The 21,853-nt window shown below is 42.6% G+C and overlaps 1 protein-coding gene across 1 annotated transcript in view; it reads right to left on the bottom strand.

The window, feature by feature from the left end:
- The window catches only part of CWF19L2 (CWF19 like cell cycle control factor 2), a 71,277-nt gene extending 62,818 nt beyond the window's left edge, over nucleotides 1-8,459 (bottom strand). The window contains exon 1 of the mRNA XM_027663159.1: nucleotides 8,359-8,459. Within this exon, the coding sequence (XP_027518960.1) occupies nucleotides 8,359-8,433 (75 nt within the window). The 5' untranslated portion in view covers nucleotides 8,434-8,459. The remainder of the gene's footprint in view (nucleotides 1-8,358) is intronic.
- Nucleotides 8,460-21,853: the final 13,394 nt, after the last annotated feature.

Here is a 21,853-nt window from a genome sequence, read left to right as displayed (position 1 = left end):
ACTAAATGAGACAGAATTGGGCAAGATGAATCTGTAGTGGCAGATCAACCACCACGCTGTTAAGAGAAAGACAGAAACAAAAGCATCGGGTGGAAGTTTGTTTTTTCTTAGATGAAGATGCAAAATATAGAAGATTCTTAACAATATATATACATAAAATAATATTAAAGAAAGCTGCCTAGAGATTTAAAAATATGAAAGAAGTTATATTTTCACATTAATTATCATTTTAACCCAAGACTAGAGAGTTAGCAGTGATACCCTCTGAATCTTTCTATCTCTAAAAACTATCTAGCTCCCTCAAATTACAATATTCATTTTTTATTGTTGGTGATGCTTTCCCCTCACACACACACAATTATTTCAAGTGAGGATGAGGAGGAAAATCTGTCTACATTACTTCATTAGCTTCAAAACTTACCTTTATATTCTACTTGTCTTTTATAAACATGCAGGGCTTACTAGCATCTCATAAAATGTAGAAAAGAAGGAAAAACTAATTAAATCCCCTGTCATACTTACTGTTCTATTTATGAAGGTCAACCCACAGGATTTCAAGCATTTAATTCACATTAAGGTTCATTAATACTTAACATACCACAAAAATATCCAATAATTTATCCTTTCCCCTTTACAAACAAGTACTTAACATGAGGTACATTTTAGGTCATCACTGCAAGATTTTTAAGTTTTTTCTCCATAAATACAGGATGCTACATTTCTGAAATATCTCTATTTCAAGAGTAATGCAACAATCATGCAAATGACTGTGCAAGATACACATGAACAGAGAGAACCATTACAAGCAACAACCTGTCAAGAAGAGCAAGCATCAAGCTACATCATGGACTTCTGTGACACCCTAATAAAGGTGCTCATAGTCTCCTTTGCAACAAACACGAGGTGAAGCCTAGGGCTGGCAAAGCACTTTGAACGGTTAGTTTATAAGGTGCTATTAAAATAATAATTACAGCACTATGTTACCAATGTTTGCCATGGTTAACAAAGGCAAGCTTTGTAGTTTTTACCACAAGCAGGCAAAAGGGTTTTGAATTTCACAGGTCCATCTGGATGTGGGAGGAAACCAAGCTCAAAGAAAGTGATTCCGGTTTTCATTAAGCAGGTCATCAAAGCCAGCCTGCACGGTTGCTGACAACAGTATCTGCTAAACAAAGGATAAAGCTTGCTCCAAAACAGCCCGTAATACACTGCAGACACAAACACCAAAACCTGTAAAAATTACACCATGCCACACCAGGAAGAAGCAGAAAAGATCAAAGACACTGCCAACAGCCAACAGATTTAGGTCACACAATAAATGGAGGTTGTTACACAACAATCCCCAAGGATGTCCAGAAGGGATGATGGGATGTCAACTAGGGGTACAAAATTCCCTCCTCAGCTCACAGAAACCTTGACCAACACTCTTTCCTGACCCCAACTCTATTTACCATTTCAGTTCTCACCAAGGCCAGAGGAAGTTTTCAAGACCACTACAGAGACCATGCAATTTTCTGTCTTTAACTGTGGTGAATTTCTAGCTCTTCAGACAATAATCCCCAGCATTCAATAGTCAATTTCTCCATCCAAAAGAAGAAAAATCACCTTTTCTCCACCAGGAGAAACTCTACAGCACAAATCAGATCAGTACAGCATGATAAAAACATTCAACACAAAGAGCAACAGCTAAGCTGCTCTACTGTCTATGTGTCAGCAAAGGGCAGGACTCCACTCCCATGCCTCTCCTCTCTGCACTCCCCCTCACATGTTCCCACCAACCTTACCCACCCAGGCCTATCCTTGCACTGTAGCCTCAGGAGAAGCCACTTCAAGGACTACCCTGACACAAAATCCCACCAAAAGCAGGGTGTAGCTTCCTGCAGATCAAGCTTACAAGCTGCCACTCTGGCAAGGTCATCAAAGCTACTAGTTAAGTACAAGGAACGAAGAAAAAAATGTGCACTTAGGGGAGAAGTGTGGAAAAAACCTCCTTTCAGCAACAGTTTTCTGTTAGAAAAGTTCAAAAAATCCCCAGTCCTTCAGACATCAACATAAGGTCCCCAAAATACATACAGTGAGCTTTTCTTTCTAATTTCAGGACCACCTCCCATCCTATCATACTAACCCCTCCTCTCAATTAATTGTTTTGATAATCAGCTATCAGAAAGGTTGCTGCGGCATGTATTACCCTCCCACCTTCCACCACCCCAAAGCTCAGAGCCAGAGAGCCCCGATTCCTTGAGGGAACCTGAACATACCTTCCTTGCAGTTCTCTGTGTGAAAAACACACTTATTTTTGCGAATACTTAAGATTATTCTTCTACTCTCAGTATTCCAATTATTGTTAAATCCACAAAGCTTTCCCAAGGAGGACAGCAGTGGAAACACTGAAAGTGGAAACACAAGAAAGAGCTTAACTTCCACCCCAACTTGCCAAATCTCAACTAAGTCAGAGCGCCTGTACCATAACCACATCCAGACACAGCTGTGCCACCTGGAAACATCACCACTCTTTGTCTTTTTCATTTTCTTCTGCCAAAAGGTACAGAAGACAGGTCACTGAGAGAACCATCACTTCAATCATTTAAGCTTCTTGTGATCAATAATCATTAGAGAAAAGTCAGATGTGATTTAAAGAGCTGGCTGTAGGAGATGTCAGCCTTCGGTCAGAAACATCTGGGAGGCAGTAACTGTTTCTGCTGGAACAGACACAACAGATAAGCAGATGGCAGTAGGGTAGCTACTCCTGCTAGGAAACTGTAGATGGGTATTTCATGTTAATGTAGGACCTCTCCACTCCAGTGGCAAAGCAAGCTCTAGAGGAAGGCCTTCCAGGATATAACAATGAAGACATCTGTCTTCATTGCTCACCTTCTAAAATGACCTGTCTGTTAAATCAAAGATGTTGCTTGCAAAAATGCATAGAGAGGTGCTTTGTCAAAAGTCTGAAAACTTTTTGTGAAAAGGCAGCATTAATCGCTCAGTGCTGCTACTCTCCTAATATCACAGATTTAAGTGGATATAGTAATGCTGACATGCTTATTTCTTTCAGCAGTCAGGGATGTAACACTTCATAAAGGATTTAAAAGGGAAAGAACAAAAAGAAGGTGCTTAGTACTACAGCACAGAAGCAACTTCCAACAAATAACAGTTCTATAACCTCTTATAGTGATATATGTTTGGCTACTAATTCCTATCTAAGGAGAAATTTCTGTAATTTTCCACCAAAAACTGAACTGTAAAATCTTGCCAAAGCATTCCATCATCTCAGCAAATACTATACTCAGGTTTTTTTTAAAAATTAATATGTACTGTTATCAAGAGATACTTGCAACTTGTCAGTAATCCTTAACAATTAAAAGGCAGTTTTTTCTGCACAAGGAATAGTCAAATCACATCACCCTCAGAGGCCACAGAGTGGAAGACTCAAAGTCCATGGAAAAAAACCAAGTAACAGAAGAGTAACCCTAAAATACAGAAATATGATAGCACAGATACCAGAATAACCCACAAATGAAATCTTGATAGATTTTACCAAGAGAAGAAGTGTTCATGTCTACGAAAAGTACACATCCCTGCACTTACCAAAACACACATCAGATTATTTTCTTGCTGTAAATTTGTAAACCAAAACAACAGTGTCATGAACTATCAGGCTCATCAAAACGAGATGCTATTTCTGAAGGTTAATAACAATTTGCATGTCAACACTTAATTATTTGATTACTGATCATTACCATAAACATTACCAGTTGCTGGGCTTTACCAATGCAGTTGGGAGGACAGACTACACAAATAAAAGAATACACTTCCAAAATTTAAAAGAGAAATCTCAATCAATGAATTCAGTGACATGCTGGTTCTTCAAAAGAAGTGCAAGTTCAGTATTTCATAACAAAAAGCTCCTCAAGGTGAGTTAGTTGAACATCTCATCTTTGCAGAAACAGAGCTGCTGAAGTACAGTTATGACTGAAAACTTATCAGATTATCAGAATCAAAGACCTACACAGCTTCCCAAATGTCTTTCCAAAAGTAAAACGCAGGAGCTTCTAGGACTGCAACCACCAAATAACTGACTTTACTATGTTAGCCAGCTGTGAAAAGTCCATGCACGTGTCTTTCTGCCTTTGCAAGCAAGACAGTCAAAACACATTGAGCTAAAGCCTTGCTGTTTTCCCCCAGTTCTGTTCACAGAATCATAGAATATCCTGAGTTGGAAGGGACCCACAAGGATCATCAAGGTCAAAGTCCTGGCCATGCACAGAACAACACCAAGAATCACACCATGTGCCTGAAAGCGTTGTCTAAACACTTCTTGAACTCTGTCAGGCTTGGAGCCATGACCACTTCCCTGGGGAGCCTGTTCCAGTGCCCAACCACCCTCTGGGTGAAAAACCTTTACTTAATATCCAGCCTCCCCTGACACAGTTTCAGGCCATTCCCTCAGTCCTGTCACTGGTCACCAGACTGAACAGATGAGTTCCTGCCCCTCCTCTTCCTCTCATGAGGAAGCTGTAACTGCAGTGAGGTCTCCTCTCAGTCTCCTCTTCTTCAGGTTGAACAGACCAACTGACCTCAGACACTCCCCATACGGCTTCACCATCATTGTCGTCCTCCTTTGGACACTCTCTAAAAGATTAATATCTTTCTTATATTGTTCACTCAAAACTGCACACAGCAGAGTACTGACATGGCAACTATGACATCCTCATGTTTTCATGTTATAAAATGATAAATTGACTTTTCACAGAAATAACAGAGTAGCTACAGGAGAAGTCTTAAAATGTTGTCCTTTTATATAGCTTAATATTGGGTTATTGGGTCCATAAATGGGAAGAGGAAACATGCAATAAGTTTAAAAAAAAAAAGTTTCATTCCTAAATTTCTCTAACAGTCAAATTAGTGATAAAGCAACCTCTACAGCCTCCTTTGTTCCATATGGACTTGTATAGGACTTTTGCTAACACATTCTAAAACTCTGGTACAGAAAAGGGGGTGGGGGGAAACTCCCAACCTTCAACATATCCTCTCCTTACTACAAGTTTTAGTTCTTACTGCACGGAAAAGAAACAGTTCAAGAGCATACATAAGATGATGAACACAGCAATTTCACAAGCAGCAGCAAAGAAAACCATTTGATCATTAATTTATGTTTCAGTGCTACCCAATGCACCCAGGAGAATCCCTGAAAATCAGAGAATCCGAATTAGCTTTAGGTTGCTTGGAAGTGAAAAGATAACACCATGGAAAAATAAAACAGACTCTATAATGTGCATTTCCAGTAGGAAGCTGAAAAGTCACATCACAGAAGTTTCTCAGTGGTCATAGAGGGACCAAGCACCTCTAATGGTTATATCCTGCAGAAAACGATGTCATTGTCTCCAGATCCCTTCCTACATTCCACAAAAAATGGACTTGAAGAACTATAGTGACTAGTATTTCACAAATCACACTCCCTTCTGTTTCCCTGTATTAGACTTCTGAGAGCTCTGACACTCTCAGAACTGAGAATCTAAGCTGGTATCCCAACTTAAAAATGTCCAGCAATGCACACGGAAGCTGACAAGAGTGTAAAACAGGGTTAAGTCCAAATGAACCATCTCCAAAACATTCCTGTATCCTCCAGGAATTTGAGGTTCAGCAACTTTTCAATCAATAACTTTCAACATATAGTTTTGCTTTTAGGCTATTATCATCTGGATGGAAGTGGAGTGTCAGTATTTGCAACATGCTATACAAGAGATCCTACAGTTTCTCTGTGCATCATCTGAAAGTTCCTTCTTTTGTCTGCTCTAAGACAACTACCTGCAAATTCCTTAATACAACCTAGTTCTTGAGTCAAAAGAAACAGCAGACAGCAATTCTCCATTTCCTTCTCCATATCACCTAATGATTTTACCGAACTCTCTCAAATTAACTTTATTTTCAGCCTATTTTTCCTCATCTCAGAACCTTTAGTGTCCTTGAACAGCCTGTACCATGACCATCCCTGAATATTTTCTTCCCATCTTCTCCAAGGCTGTTCAGTTCTTCTTGAGATGCCACGCTCAAGATGCCATGCTTTCTAGGAACAATTCAAAGTCTGCCAAAACCAACCTGTCCCCTTTTCCCCATACATCCTAAGCATGAAGAAGTGCTCTCATCCCCAGCATCAACCCTTCCTCTGTGAGAACGATTTTGGCTCATTGCTGCAGCTTCTCCAGCAACCAAACCTCCCTCTTCAGCCTTCCTGCCTCCATAAATTGGGACTTACCTAAATATGATGAGAGGTTAAACACAAATTCATTGCCTTTTCCACAGCAGGTGGGATCCCTGTTGAGGAACGGATTCAGTGCAGGTAGCTCAGTGTAGCTGCAGTGGAGGCCCCAGGTTGTGCCCTAGGTGGTGGGAAATGGTGAGAGCCCCAAGTAAGAGGCCATGAACTGGTGCCAACCCTTTGCACAGCAAAGGACATGGGGCCCTGTGGAACCTGCCAGGAGAAGAGACACTGAAAGACACAGCAGGAGCCCACGACTCAGCAGGAATACCCCAGACTATCAGACTGTATAGACTTTAAGGGTATAAAAGCCCAGGAATTGTGTTGTTTGAAGCACCAGCTCAAGCTGGTTTTGTGTTTTGCACCATCATTAAATAGTCTTAAGGATCCAGACATCTGAGACTCTACTGTGGGAAACCTGGGGTTGAACTGGTAAGGAAACCAGGTCTGACTGTGTGAGTGGGGTGTGTAGCGAGTCAAGTGGGGCACCCGTCAGCTCACAGGAGCCACCCACTATGAAGGGGCTCCAGTCCCGGCAGAAAAAGTCTCAGGTGGTGGGAGTGTGGCTGCCAGAGAGGCTCCTGGATGGTCAGACAGGAAAGTTCCCTTAACCCCAGCACTGGAGTTTTTCAAGACATGATTCAACAGAGTACTACGTAATCTCATCTAGACTCCCTAATCCACAAAGGGTTGGACCAAATGATCTTTCAAAGTCTTTTCAACCAATGCTGTTCTAGGATTCTAAGCAAATACAAGTGGTACCAGTGGAGAAGAAAATGTAAAGGTAAAGCAGGATAACGGTGTCCTACATAAGTTTTGCTTCCTGTTAAGTGCATTTTCTGAACATCCAAGAGGTTGAACTGAGCAAAGGAGCATTCTTAAACATATCATACAGTAGTTCAAATACAGCAAAAGACAACAATAACAAACTTTTGCAGAGGAGTATGGTTCACTGTTACTAAGTTAAAGGAATTTCCCTTCAACTGTTTGTCAAAAAGGGGGAGATCACTGAAGAGAACTTCTAGAAACAAGAAACACTTCCACAACTGTACAAGGGAGACGCCCATATGACCTATTATATGAAGTCCTCTCTCTGCTTTGCCTTGAGAAAAGACATCACTGACATGTAAGCTTCAAGCTATTCTGGCTGTTTTCCCACTACTTTTTTTTTTGTGAAAATATCTTTGCCCAGTAAGATTTGGTTGCTGCTTACTCTGGCCTTCCGTCAAAAGCCCATCCTCACAACCTCATACTTTTTCCTTACCCTGTCTTCCTCATACTCTTTTCTTTCTATGTAGTTATCTATCCCCTACTCCTCAAACTTCAAAATGAATCATGTCATCCAACTGATGTGCCATTTATGACACCAGCACTCACTCTACCTACAAGTTAAAACAAGAATCAGCACAAGTGCCTAACATGGCATATAGGCAGATTTTGAACAGAATGGATCAGGATCAGCACAGATCTCCAAGTCACAGCAACTCCATCAAAGCACCTGTGAGTGGGAGCTTCCTAATTCTTGGCTCTCACTACAGCAACACAGAACCAAGCAAGTAACATCATGACTCCACAAAAACACTTCTTAACACAAACACACACCACTTCACTTCAGTGACCAGAATGTCGTAATGTAGGGATACGGACTCTTTAGGAAATACAGGACAGGAAGACAAGGAGGAGTTGCCTCTTATGTCTCATTTAAGGAAGGTCTAAGACTGGGGCTGTTTAGTCTAAAGAAGAGAAGGCCGGGGAGCGGGGGTGGTGTCATCAATGTATATAAAAATCTGAAGAGAGGGTGTAAAGGCGACCGGTCCTGGTTCTTTTCAAAGGTGTAAGCCTAGAAACACGTAGGAAGTGAAACACCACTCGGATCAATACCACAAGCGACAAAAAGCACGAACTCAGTTCCCGGCTGCGTCCTGCCGCTCCCGGTGCCGCATCCCGGCTCCCCTCGGCTCACAAGGGGCTCCCCCAGGGCGTTCCCCCCCAGGGCGGCCCCCGGGAGCGCACTGACCCCGCGCAGCACCCAGGGCCCAGCCTGGGTGACAGAAGGGACTGAGCAGCACCAGGGCAAAGCCGGGCCGGGCCGAGCCCCCCACCTGGGCCAGCAGCGCCTCCCGCTGTTCCTGCTCTCGCTGCTCCCGGCTCTGCTCCCTCTGCAGCCCAGACGCCATCAGCACGGCCCGCCGGAAACCGTGCGGCAGCCGTACGGCAGCACCGCCGCGACACTGTCGTGAAAGGCGTCCCAGGCAACGGCGGGCGGGGACAGCGGGGACAGCACCCGCCCTGGCCCGCCGGGGGCTGCCCAGGGCTGAGCTCTGGTGCCGCCGGGCCTCAGTCCCGCCCCGCTCGGCAGCCTCTGCCGTGAGGCGCTCACCTCATGACAGGGTTGCATAATATTCTGAGTTGGAAGGGACCCACAGGGATCATCAAGTCAACTCTTGGCCCTCCACAGGACCATCCCCAAGAGTCACACCATGTTCGTGAGAGCACTGTCCAAACACTTCTTGAACTCTGTCAGGCTTGGTGCTGTGACTACTTTCCTGGGGAGCCTGTTCCAGTGCCCAACCACCCTCTGCTTGAAGAACCTTTTTCTAATATCCAACCTATACCTCCCCAACACAGCTTCAGGCCATTCCATCAGGTCCTGCCACAGAGAAGAGATCAGTGCCTGCCCCACTTCTTCCCCTCCTGTGGAAGCTGTAGTCAACAATGAGGTCTCCTCTCAGCCTCCTCCAGTTTGAACAGACCAAGTGACCTCATACGGCTTCCCCTCAAGGCCCTTCACCATCTTTGTTGCCCTTCTTTGGACATTCTCTACCAGCTTAATATCTTTTGTATATTGTGGTGCCCAAAACTGCACACAATATTCAAGGTGAGGCTTCCCCAGTGCAGAGCAGAGTGGGACAATCCCCTCCCTCAACCAGCTGGCGATGCTTTGCCTGATGCCCCCCAGGACAGGGTGGGCCCTCCTGGCTGCCAGGGCACTGCTCACTCATATTCAGCCTGCTGTCGACCAGGACCTCCAGGTCCCTTTTCATGGCATTGCTTTCCAGCATCTCATTCCCCAGTCTGTACAGATATCCAGGGTCACTCTGTCCCAAGTGCCCAGATGGATTCCCCCCACTTCATTCAGAGCTCACCAAAGGCTTCCCACAGCCTCCCAGGCGAAGGTCTCAGAAAGCACTGTGTTGTGGCACAGCACCTTAGCAGAACCCTGTGCTGCTTGACCAACAGGACCACACAGTCCTGGGATGGTGTTAAGGAAACTTCCCTGCCTGGCCATTCAGGAGCCACTCCAGCAGGTTTCCCATAGCAGAACCTCAGACGTCTCAATCCTTATAATAATTTAATCATGGTACAACAACAAAATAACAGCTCGAGTTGGTGCATGCAAGGAGGGACCCCAAAGAAAGGAACCCTGGGCTTTTACACCCTCACAGTCCAAGCGGAGTAAAGTCTGGAGTCCTTGGCTCCTACTGTGTCCCTGAGTGTCTGGTCACATGGCCACCGCCACAGGTCCCAGTACCCTTTGGCTGTCCACAGCATCTTGCTTTGGGCTCAGGCTCATGCGCCCCAGGAGCTCAACCTGCAGCTCACACTGCAGCTGAATGCAAGAACCATCTGCACTGAATGTATTCCTCCACAATGGCCCTCCCACTGGGCCAAAATTGCCTCGTGCAGACCCCAGTCTGCTCACCTGGACCAGCATTAATGAGAGTGAACAAGGGAAACGTGGCCCAAGCAACGCTCAGTGCTCCAGCGCCACGCAGCACCTAGTGCTCCCCATTGCCATGACCCACCTCCAGACCCACCTCCAGGCGACCTCTCAGCCCCTTTCTGCCCTGTTTGCTGCCGGTTTGGTGCATCCGTGGTGGGGTGTGGCCTCTGTAACGCCAGGGTGCTACTGCTTGGGATGTACCTGTGTGAGCACAGGGAAATTAAAAAATAGACACGTTCAAGCGCTTAAAAGTTGCAGTTCGTCAACAGTGTTCTACAGGGCTGCTATACCTCTGGTGAAGCAAAATGTTTAACTGAGACATAATTTCTTTGGGATGAGATCAGAGCATTATTAATGTGTCTAACACCAAATGTGTTCACAGTTGCCAAGTAATAACATTATTTAGGCAAAGGTCTGAGCAAAGTGCTTGGGTAATTTGTTAGCTATTTGCATGGGACAGTATGTTTTCAAAGTGATAACGGTAATTTAATCATCATCTCCACAGTGGTATTAAATGTGTAAATTGCATTTGCATATTTGTTCAATTTATGCTGACAGTTAACGACATCTCAAGAAAAACCTGTTGTAGATCACCACTAGGTATAGAATAATAACTGATAGAGTTTCATAGGCACCATTTGGAAAAACAGCATGTGAACCCCTTTGGGGAGCCATTTACAAAGCAAACAGATGGATACAGAACACGTTCCAGTGGGATTGACTGATGCTGCTCTCATTCTTCAGCTAGATGCAGCAAAGTACACTAGTTGAGAGAGGAGAAGCAAGAAAAGCACATGTTTGGTCCAGTAAGGAAAGCCTCTTCTTTGAGTGTGATGTGCTCTTCTCACTAACAAACTGATTTCTTTCCATTACCACTTGTTCCAGGCAACCAGCAGAGTATCTCAAGTGGGTGCTCCCCAATTCACTCAGCACACAGCAGGCATATGGGCTTAATAGATTTATATTCAACCTAAACAGCAAATTGATAGTCCATGAGCTGAGCTGACTACTTGTGACTGAATCAGTTTAGGAAGTATTTGGAAATAAGAACAGAAAGCCTGGAAACTGTGGCAAGGCGTGGTTGATGACAGCCGTGGACAATTTTTTTCCTCCAATATGGGAGTGAGATGAGAGAATGTGTTTTCAACAGCAGAAAGTTACAGGCAAAGAAGAGATCACAAAGCATGGGGTGGGGTGAGCTCTTGCAGTATTTGGTGTTATTCTTTATATCTGTAATCCCACACATCATTAATAAAGTGGTACTGTAAATTTTAATTTAGAAACATTTTTCTAATACTCTTGTTTTTAGGAAAGAAACTATGATGCGAGTATACTCTAGAATCTCAAAAACTGAAGAACAATAAAACCTAGAAAGCTATTTTTGAGAGCTGCCTTTAATTTTGAAGTTAGGAGTTAGGGAAAGGGTAGTATAATTTAATCTCATTTCCTCTCCTCATCCAAGAAAAGCATTATCTCAGAGGAAGCAGGTAAAATGAAAATTTAGTCTTATTTCTTTAAAGATATTAGTATGTCTGAGACCTCCTTACATGCTTGGAAATCTCCAATGAGCCTAGGGAAGAAGTCCTTGGTATACCACTTTTAATGGTCATCTGGGCACCTCTGTTCAGTCTTCTTATTTTCAGGGCCAAAATTAAACACGCTAATAAAGTAATAATACCTTGGAGATACTGATCTTTGCCGAACTCCTACAGGGAGGCACTGACCTTGCTGAGTGAATTATTATTTTCCATTTCATGGTACATTTTACTCTTTCTCTGAAAGAAGCTGGTGACTCTCCAACTGACCTGTGTTATAAACCTCCACACTGCTAACCTTCACTGCTTGCCTTCAGCTCTCAGCTTGATGTTTTATTTTTATATGAAAAATCCTAGGAAAAAATCTCTCCACTCAGTGTGATCCTGTGCAGTTTTCTTAAAGCAAGATGCAATGTTTCACTAGGAAAAAGGGATTCTTTTACTTTGAGAATATGAAATGTTTTTCCACAGTGCTACTGGAGAGAGCTTCTTACCTCAGTTATAACAACACGTTCTGAAATCTTCATACTAAGGAGAACACTATCCAGTAGAATGCTGGTAAGAGGATAGCCCAGTCAAAATGTACTTAGTTTCAGTTTATCCTCATTCTGTCCATTTTTAAAACCACCTGGTTTTCAGTTGCCATTGGTACTGCTGAGCAGTCATTTACATTCAATTCTGAGGGATTACATAGGCTGAGATGGGAATTTCATTGTCTTGTCTCTAAGAAGTAAAATGTCAGTACTTGAAGAAATTGCAGGGGGAAAAAGAACAACAGAGAATGATCCAATTATGGGGAAAAGTGTATTTCTTTCATAGAAATTTCATTATATTTCCTTGGGAGAAAATTAAAGCAACTTTGTCTAAATTCAGTGCCATAAAACGATAGAACACCTTGTACAAAAATCAATGCAGCAGCAATGCCTGGGTTATTAGTTGCTCTTGACTGAATTGTGCAGTGAGCACCTGAATTGAAAAACCGGACAATTTTCTACTGTCCATCAAAAGAAGTGCTCCTGGCAGAAACAAAAGAGCCCCGGTGACATTGAGAATCCTGACAGCCTGCCTTGGAAAGAAGAGCTCAGCTTGCAATGAAAACAAATGAGGAGGCTGTGGTGGATCGAAGAATGATTCACCCATTGTTCCATATTCAATAGCAAATTGCATATTGTCTGCCCCTGAGCAATAGTTATTTTGTTAATTTCTTTGAAAACAGACGATAACTTCAGCTGTAGTTCAGCAGAGCAGGAGAATGGGGTTTAGAAACATCCATTTACCCTCTCCCCACCCCAGTTTCATGACTGTAACAAAGTGAATCCTTCATCTGAGAAATTCTCTAGTGACAACTTGGCAGTTCTGTATTAGTGGTTGGACTTGATTTTAGAGGTCTTTTCCAACCTAAATGTTTCCATTATTCTACTAATAAATGTTTTGTGAGGAAGCTATTGTACATGTGAAATGATAACTCGTTCAGTTAATCTCTTGTGGGGCTTTTATGTGTTCAGGGTTGGGGTTTTTTTCCTTCAAGAAATTGAAAATATTTTTTTCAGACAGGAAGCTCAAAGCAGGGATTTGCTGAGTCTAGTAACACACCTTTAGAGAAAAATGGCTAAGTCTTTTTGTGGTGCCTGCTCATCTTGGAGATGTCCAGAGCTGCACATGTTAGGGAGCTTCAGATAGCTGCTTTGAAAAAGAGACATAAATACTGACTCAGATCACCTAGTTGGGGCAGGAGTTAAAACCCCAGGGCTTTAGTTTATCAGTCTCTGTGCATCAGACCAGTGCAATAGTAACTAAAATATTCTTAGACAGAGGTTCAATGCAGTGCAAAGATATTGGGGCTGGGTTTAAGTGAGATTAAAGCATAATTTTGCCTTTTAAAGGTAGGTTAGCTCCAGAAGCCAGGTTGTAGAGTAGTCCCACGGACAGTTGTATTAGCCTATTCATTGCAAGAGCAGAAATATCTTAAGGTGATATTGCAGACACTGTGCAGAGTAACCACAGCCTTTGGCTCCAAAGACCTCGGGGCTGTCTTTGCCCTTTTTCCCTGCAGTGCCATAGCTCAGTCCAATGCACCCAGCTAACTAAAGGGAGCTGCAGTAACACTCCCAGCTGGACACTACATGTCTCCACATGTATTGTAGGAGAGTCTCCTCCTTTCACTGCAATAGAGAATAAAAAAAAAAACAAAAACAAAACAAAATAAAACAAAACCCAAACACAACTGAGTGGGGCAGTATGTCTTTCTCTAATGAAATGGTGAACACTCACAGAAAAAATTGTTGAGACTAATGAGGTCTTGCTCCATGGAAAGGGCTCCAAGGCACAACAGCACTGTAATGATAATTGTACAGAGAATTTGACTGCCACTGAGAGTGTCCATAATTGTCTCTTTTGGCAGCAACTTGAACAATTTACTCCTCTCCAATTTTCACCCCACAATTCCTGAAATTTCTTGTCATTTTTCTTTATATTATACTACTGTGTTAAGAGGGAAGGATAATTTCATATCCAGTTCTTGTCTCAGCCCTTGACCCAGAAATAGCTGTAAATACTGAGTAATATGCCTGACATCCCATCACCATCTTTGTCACTGTTCTTGACAGCAAACCCTCACAGGAGTGTGGCCATACCAGCTCATCTTGCTGCTCACCTCATTTTGAAGCATAAATGACCCTCCGAGCCTTTGTTGTTGCTAACACACAGGCAACACTAAGCAAGCTTATCTTCAGGCTTATGTCACCATGATAGATACCACCAAGTCAGAAAACAGACCGTACAGTGTGAGGACATTGGATTTCTTTTAGTGTGTTCTTTGGGATCTTCTGAGTCATTTCAGAATGGGAGAGACCAAGCATAGTATATTTCTTAGTCAAGATCAATTTAGTATATGTGGTTTCGAGCCCTCACCTAGCCTGTCAGGAGCATCTTAGGGAGTTGCTGACACAGGCAAGATATGCACACATCCTGCAGGGTGTCCTGCAAAGATGGTGGATTCAGAAAACAATTGGTCACACAGGAATAATGTCTTATTATAAGGTCTTTACGCCTTATAAAGCCTAGCACTTTTTAGATAGGGCAGATGTGTGACAAGTGATTTGTGACCCTACATTTTCTCCTGTCTGTTCTCCAAGGAGACTACTTGGCATGTCAGCCTGAACAAGCGGATTGACTCAGCTGAAAGGATTATTTGGGAAGAGCAAAGGCGAGGCAAGAGCTCTGGCCATCCTAACAAATCTACTAGGGATCCTGGAGAAATAAATCTAACTGTGGCCTGCAAGCTGGCTCCATGTCTTTCAGAAATTAGAAAGAACAGGAACACATCCAAAGATTGCAGAATTATGTTTATTTAATCTGCACAATATCAACAAAAAGAGTCAGATCAATCTCAGTAATTCCTCTAACTCAAACCATACAGATATGCTATTTCTGTAAGTGGCATTGCTTCATTAAAAGGAATCAATGCAAATGTTTTTGACTGCAGAATACCTTTTAATTTACATCCTTGCCACATACAGCCAGAGACCCAAGAAAAGTGCATGATAAATAAATATGGGGGGGGAGGGTTAGTGTATTCTTAGTACCAATGCCTTAGAAAGAGGGGTTGGAGATAATTTCTGATAAAAAACAATTAAAAAAACTCAAGCCCATGTTCAGAAATGTGCTTCTGATACACTGACCTAGAAACTATTCAGGTAAGGAAAGGTTCAGCTTTAATGAATGGCGTGGTAAATCACTGCTTTCACTGAATATGTTGCAATGTTGAATAAGGTGATCTCAGTAGGCATTTCAGTTTCTTTTCTTTTAAGGAAATACAGATAATGGGATAAACTGAAACTGTTTCTTTGTCTGAGGCTTAAGTTAATCTTGATAAGGAGACTATGTTACTTTGTGAGGAAGCAGGGGGGAAAGTCCTGTAACAGTGTACCTCTGGTCTGCACAACTGTGAAACCAAGCCATGTCCAAAGGCAGTACTCCTGCATCCCTCTGTCATCTTAGGTACCATCAGAAGTGCTTGTTTAGACAGACAGGAACCTCGTAGGGTGACCAGCCTTCCTTTAGCCTCCACCATGGAGGCTTGCAATAGACACTTGTCTTTAGGGCCACACACAGTGTTACCAGCCACAAGTGACAGGCCTCTCTTGCTAGTGTCACAGAAGGGTTTAAACCAAACTTCCTCCCAGAAACAGATGCCTCTATTAAAAGTTCTGTCTGAGGCCCTCTCTGCAAATCCCAGTTCACGAAGGCCAGAGTAGAGAGTGCTGATACTGGAAGAGAGCCCAATTTATTTCTCATTGATTAAAAAAGATACTGAACTGTCTGGAGGACTTGAAATTATTTCTTATGCTCTAAATGTGGATGCTAGTTTCCAGTGTCTTTGCAGTAATTTAACTGCAAGACAATTTGAGAGGAAGCAATCTGAAGGAAGATGGGGAACTCAACTGTTGGACCAAATGAAATATATCCTCTCATTCTGGTAGCCTGGTGAGAGGCAATGATGAATTCTAAATAAAACATACTCTGAACCTTCCTCAGAATATGGGATGAAAAGTGAGGAAAGTGAGATGTGAAGTGAGAAATCAGATTTAGCAGAAATCATTACAGTGGCAATAAAAAAATAATAATAATAAAAATAAGATAGGAAGCATTCCTCAAAGAAGCTGTTCTCTCTTGAAGGGCATACCCCCTCAATAAAAGGCTCATGCCAGAAACTACTAGAAACTGGTTCTTATGATAAATTAAAACCAGCATCAGTCTAGTTACCAGACAGGTTGTTTACTGAAGAGCTTTATGTCAAAATTTCCCATCTTGAGATGCCTCTAGAGGTCCAGAGGCAAATAATCTGACAAAATCATTTGAATGGGAAGTATAAGGTGTTAGGATTTTCAAGGAACTCAAGCATGGACTTACTTGTGAGTCAAGGGATTCCTTCTGTATTGGTATATTAGGAGATCTGATGTGGGTGAGAATTTAGAAGTCATGAGACCAGAGAGAGGGAGTATGTATATAAATAAAGGTGAAAGGCTGGATGGTGCACAAAAACAAGTCCTCAGAAAGGGATGTTGTGCACAGAACATTGATTTAGTAAGGAAGAAGAAGGGCAAAAAACCAGCAGATTTGTGTTGCTAGATTTAGCGAACAGAAGAATGCATATTGATTATACTGCGCAAATCGCTTTTGGAAATTAGGCAAGTGGAAAAAAAGAATGAAGAACTTCTTCTCTGTTTCTTATCCTTACCATCTTTAACTAGAAGAATAAGGTAGTGTGAAAGGCTGGGGAGCTCAGTTTTGATCCAGAGTCTGAACAAGACATCACATGAAGAAGCACAAAATCACTTACAAAAATATATATTTCACATTAATTTATTCTACTTTAGTTCTATAATTTTCCTTTTAATTTAAATTTCAGTAGGAATATAAGACAAAAACATAGCTAAGAATAAGTACATCTATATAGTTGATTATTATGACAGAAGATTGATTTTCTTTTTTAGATAAATGGCATTAGTTTCATAACAACAGTAAGTTTGTCATCGTGTTGAAGTGATAATACAGGGTATTTTTTAATTGAAAGGAGAAAATCAATTACTGATACTGCAGTGACACGTCTCTCCACCTTATTCATTTGTGAATTGGATATTTCCTGCCTTTGCTTTCATAAAATCAAAGGAAAAAGTACTGCTCTCATTGGAGTTGCTGTTTTGTAATGGTAAAGCACAGGCAGAGCCTGCTTAAGTGGAGACACAATTTTCACATCAGAGCACTTGCTCTGTGTCCCTGATCCAGTCAGTACCCAGATGTACCTCCATAAAGCTGCCTATATGGAAGGGCTGCCTACGGGGAGGTCCTCATGCTCGCAGACCTACAAGCACCTCCACTGCTCTCTAATGCTACATCAGGCCTGGTGTATCCAGCTTGCTGGCTAAGCCACCTACCTCAGAGCCTCATCCAGAGCTCACAGAAGGCAGAGGAGCTACTGTCCATCAGTTCCCAGTAAAGTCCTAAAATAAAATGCTTAGACCACCTTATTTACTGGAAATGAAGGGAAAAAGAAACAGACAGGACGAGGAATCCCACTGGATTGTCTCTGGCAATCCTCTTGTGTTATCCTTCAAATCCACAATATCGTATATTTGATATTATGGCAAAGTCACAGGTCAGACTAATTTAAACAAGACCACCTTTAAAATAGCTTAAAATAATTGAAAAGTTTCTAAGAATATTACAGTATTTGCATACCAGTGGTGGCTTGCTGCAAATGCAGAAGGGATACTATGCGAAATGAAGTCAGCTGGATAAAAACTATCCAGAGTTTTGCTGTTGACCTGAGATACAGGCATCAACATAGATATTTTTACAGTTAGGTGAGGTGGCTCAGCCTAGAAATTTGTATCTAGCTTGTGAACAAGAGCATCATCAGGCACAGGAACAAGCTGTCTGCATTCAAAAAGCATCTCTGTAGCAAATATCTGGTGAGGAGGCAGGCAAGAGAAGGAAAATGATTCATTTGTGGCCACTTGAGATGTCAAGTATGGCCTTTCAGAGAATTTGGACAAAGCAGTGCAATTCTGATTCTGCCTCAAGAGGACACATATTAGTTAAGGCAGAGTAAGTTATTTGCATAAGAAATAAGGGTCCAAATGCTGTTGTTGGCAGTGTAATCACTTCATATAAAGTACATTAACACACATAAAAGAGATTTGCAATGATGAATGAAATGTCTTTACCTCTTTTCTTCCCAATAAATTATAGAAAACCATAGTGACACACAGAAAGTGATAATGACAAGAAATCTGTAATTGTAGCAGCGAGAAGAATACACAAACCAAAGCAAACTGGAGACAGTAGCTATTAATCTTCTTTAGTATTCCTAAACAAATCTTTATCATTTTCACTTTGCAAACAGAAACTGTTTCTGTGATATTTACAGGCATAACAGAACTGGAGTTCTGAAACTAAAATTTTTTATATTCTGGTAAACCTGAAGATTTTGTAATGTATGGAAAATGTTATCACTCTAAATCTCTCATAATCTAAGTGTTTGGGATGGCTCTCCATCCACCCAGCACTGTTGAGGAATAGTTTGTAAAATTCAGAACATTTGCTGTATGCAGTGACAGCTGTGTGACATTTATTCCTGGCACATGGTTCCCCAAACACGCTCACTGCCATTCATTTTATATGGAGAATGTCTCAGCTCTGCTCAGGAGGGACTTACCTACACAGCTGACTTGCCATGTAATTTTCAGAAGTTCTCTTCATCCTGTATGCACACCAGCAGCTCACTATCACTCAGACTGATTGCTGTTTTTCTAGCCTGTATTTAATATCTGATAGACATTTAATTATTCCAATAGGATCATAGCATTTAACTGATCACTGTTAGTCTCCACTCTCTGCTGTCGTGCTCTGTTGATATTAAGCTGTAGTTTCTATTCCCCATGCTCTTCCCTATAACCTCTTTTATAATCTCCCTCTTTTCCATCTCTTAGTACATTAAAGCAACTTCCTGACTTCTTACACTGCCTTATAACTCTTAAGAGACTGAAATATGATTTAGTTACCTTATATCCAGTACCAACATGAATGTGATGGAAATCCAGTCTCTCGATCAAAAGCCAGTAGTAGCAAGATGCACACTTTAATCTGACCAGTGCATATGAAGCACATCTATATTTGTATTTATATGGACTAGAAGTTACTTATTCACAATGCTTCTGAGGGGCAGAAGAGGCCTAATCCTGGCATAAGAACAGGACATTACTTTTTCCCCAAGCATGAATATGTTTCACAGAATCACAGAGTATTCTGAGTTGGAAGGGACTCACAAGGATCATATGGAGGAACAAATATTAAAAGTCAGGAAAATCAAAAAGGTAAAAGTGCACCGAATAAAGGGAGGGCAATTATTTCAGTGAAGACTGAAGCAAGTCCTAAATAAGATCTGGGCCATAAAAGTTAGCACTGTTCTTTGTGGTTCTTTCCTCAAAAGGAAAACTGAGTACTCAAGTGGTCCATAGCTGTGTGTGTGAGGTAAATACTTCTAAGTTAAGAGTACATAAATCTTTCAGGTTTGAGTTTGGGAAAGTACACCAAATGTGGTTCCTGATCTGAGACTGAGTTGTCACTCAACATCAGGTGGGATGGTGCTTTGAGCAACCTGATCTAGTGAAAGATGTCCCTGCCAATGACAGGGGGTTGGACTAGATGGTCTTTGAAGGCCCTTCCAACACAAATCTTTCTATGATTAGTTTCTCCCATTACGACTGGATTTTACTCTCAAGGCAACTCTGGTATTCCTGTCCCACTACTAGAAAGCTGAAAAAAAATTGCTTGCCCTCTGTTTTATCCCATTTGCCTGGGTCTAGCTCTGTGTGCCAGCCAATGCCTTCCTTAAACAGAGACAGTGGTTTTGTTTGCATAAAGAGTAGTGCTGCCAGGACAATGCAACCAGTTTGCAAAGAGATTAGAATCCCTATGGTGTGTTCCCCAGACCCTCCCTGCTATTACCAGAATAAATGAGGAGACAACAAAGAACTCAGCATTTACCTTGTGTAATACAGACTAGTTTGCAGACTGTGGTAAAAGCAGGCTTTTAAAGTGTGTTTGTGTCCAAATCTTAAGTGATTAGAGGGATGTGTTTGTCCAGCAGAGCAGGCTGGTTCTGTCTGCACAGTAACATACATGTCTCTATAGAGCAGAAAACCTTGCAAACATTTCCTGCCATGGGAGCAGAGAATATTCTAGGAAAATCAAAGAGAGAATTCTGCAAGCAAGTCCTTCTGACTCTGAGTCTCTCTCTCAGACCACTTGAGCTAACAGACTGTGTATGGAGCCCCTGCCTACAAGCTGTTTCATTTACAAGGAATACTGCAAGTCCTGCCCCTTCTGTCTGTATTGCTTTTGCATGGCAAAGTTTTGGTAGCAGGGGGCTACAGGGGCGACTTCTGTGAGAAGATGTCATAAGCTCTGCCCATGTCCAACAGAACCAATGCCAGCTGGCTCCAAGAAGGACCCTCAGCAATTGTAGCAGGGCCTCTGGAGTAACCCAGGCAAGAAGGAAAAAAAAGTTATTGCACAGAAGCAAATTGCAGGTAGAGAAGAGAGGAGTGAGAATACGTGTGAGAAACAGCCCTGCAGACACTGAAGTCAGTGAAGAAGAAGGAGGAGGAGGTGCTCCAGGCACCGGAGCTGAGGTTCCCCTGCAGCCCATGTGCAGCCTATGGTGAGGCAGCTGTGCCCCTGCAGCCCATGGAGGTCCAAAGGGGAGCAGAGACCCACCTGCAGTCTCTGGAGGATCCCATGCTGGAGTAGGTAGATGTCCGAATGTTACCCCGAGGGGAAGTTCACGCTGGAGCAGGCTCCTGGCAGGACCTGTAGCTCCATGGAGTGAGGAGCACACACTGGAGCAGGTTTTCTGATGGGTCTTCTTGTGACCCTGCAGGGGACCCCCACTGGACCAGTTTGTGAAGAACTGTAGCCTGTGAGAAGGACTCACAGTGAGAGAAGTCTGTGGAGGACTGATTCTTGTGGGAGGGACCCCATGTTGGAACATGGAAAGACTCTGAGGAGTCCTCCCCTAAAGAGGAAGAAGCAGCAGAAACAACATGTGATAAACTGACTGTCACCTTCATTCCCTGTCCCCCTGTGCCACTGGGGAGAGGAGGCAGAGGATCAGGAATAAAGTTAAACCCAGAAAGAAGGGAGGGGTGGTGGGAAGGTGTTTTTAACATTTAGTTTTACTTTTCATTTTTCTATTCTGTTTTCCCATGATGTAATTGGTGAGTGACTTCTCCCTGATGTTATCTTAACCCATAATCCTTTTTATTTTCTCTCCCCTGTCCAGTTGAGGAGGGGCATGATGGAACAGCTTTGGAGTGCACTAGGCATCCAGCCAGAGTCAACCCACCACACTGTCATATTGCAACCCTGCACAGCTGAGAGAGCAAATGTCTCTCTCAACCACACAATTCCAAACAGAAACAGAAGCACTGCAAGAATAACAGCTGTGTGTCTGTATCTCCGTCTGTGCATGCACTGGCAAAGTGATTTTCCTCATGGCACCATGTAGACCAGGCAGAGGCAGCTCCCTGGTGAGCTCAGAAGAGTTCAGCTCTCCATGCACATTCCTGTGGGTCCTTCTTCTCATCACTGCTTAAACAGAAAACATCAAAGCAAAGCAACTCCACAGAGCCCTCATACTCATGCCCTTCCCTGATGATAATTTTGAATATGATGTACTCTTTCTTCTCAAACCTTTACTTCCCAGCTCCTCCAGAGCCTGGGGCCTTGTATTTGACCACTACTGACTCTGAAATAAAACAAAAGCTGGTCCTA

The sequence above is a fragment of the Corapipo altera genome, unplaced genomic scaffold (assembly GCF_003945725.1).
Source record: "Corapipo altera isolate COAL_440 unplaced genomic scaffold, ASM394572v1 0, whole genome shotgun sequence".
NCBI classification, from domain to species: Eukaryota; Metazoa; Chordata; class Aves; order Passeriformes; family Pipridae; genus Corapipo; species Corapipo altera.
The sequence above is the reverse complement of the archived record's forward strand: the minus strand, read 5'-3'. Positions and strand labels throughout refer to the sequence as shown.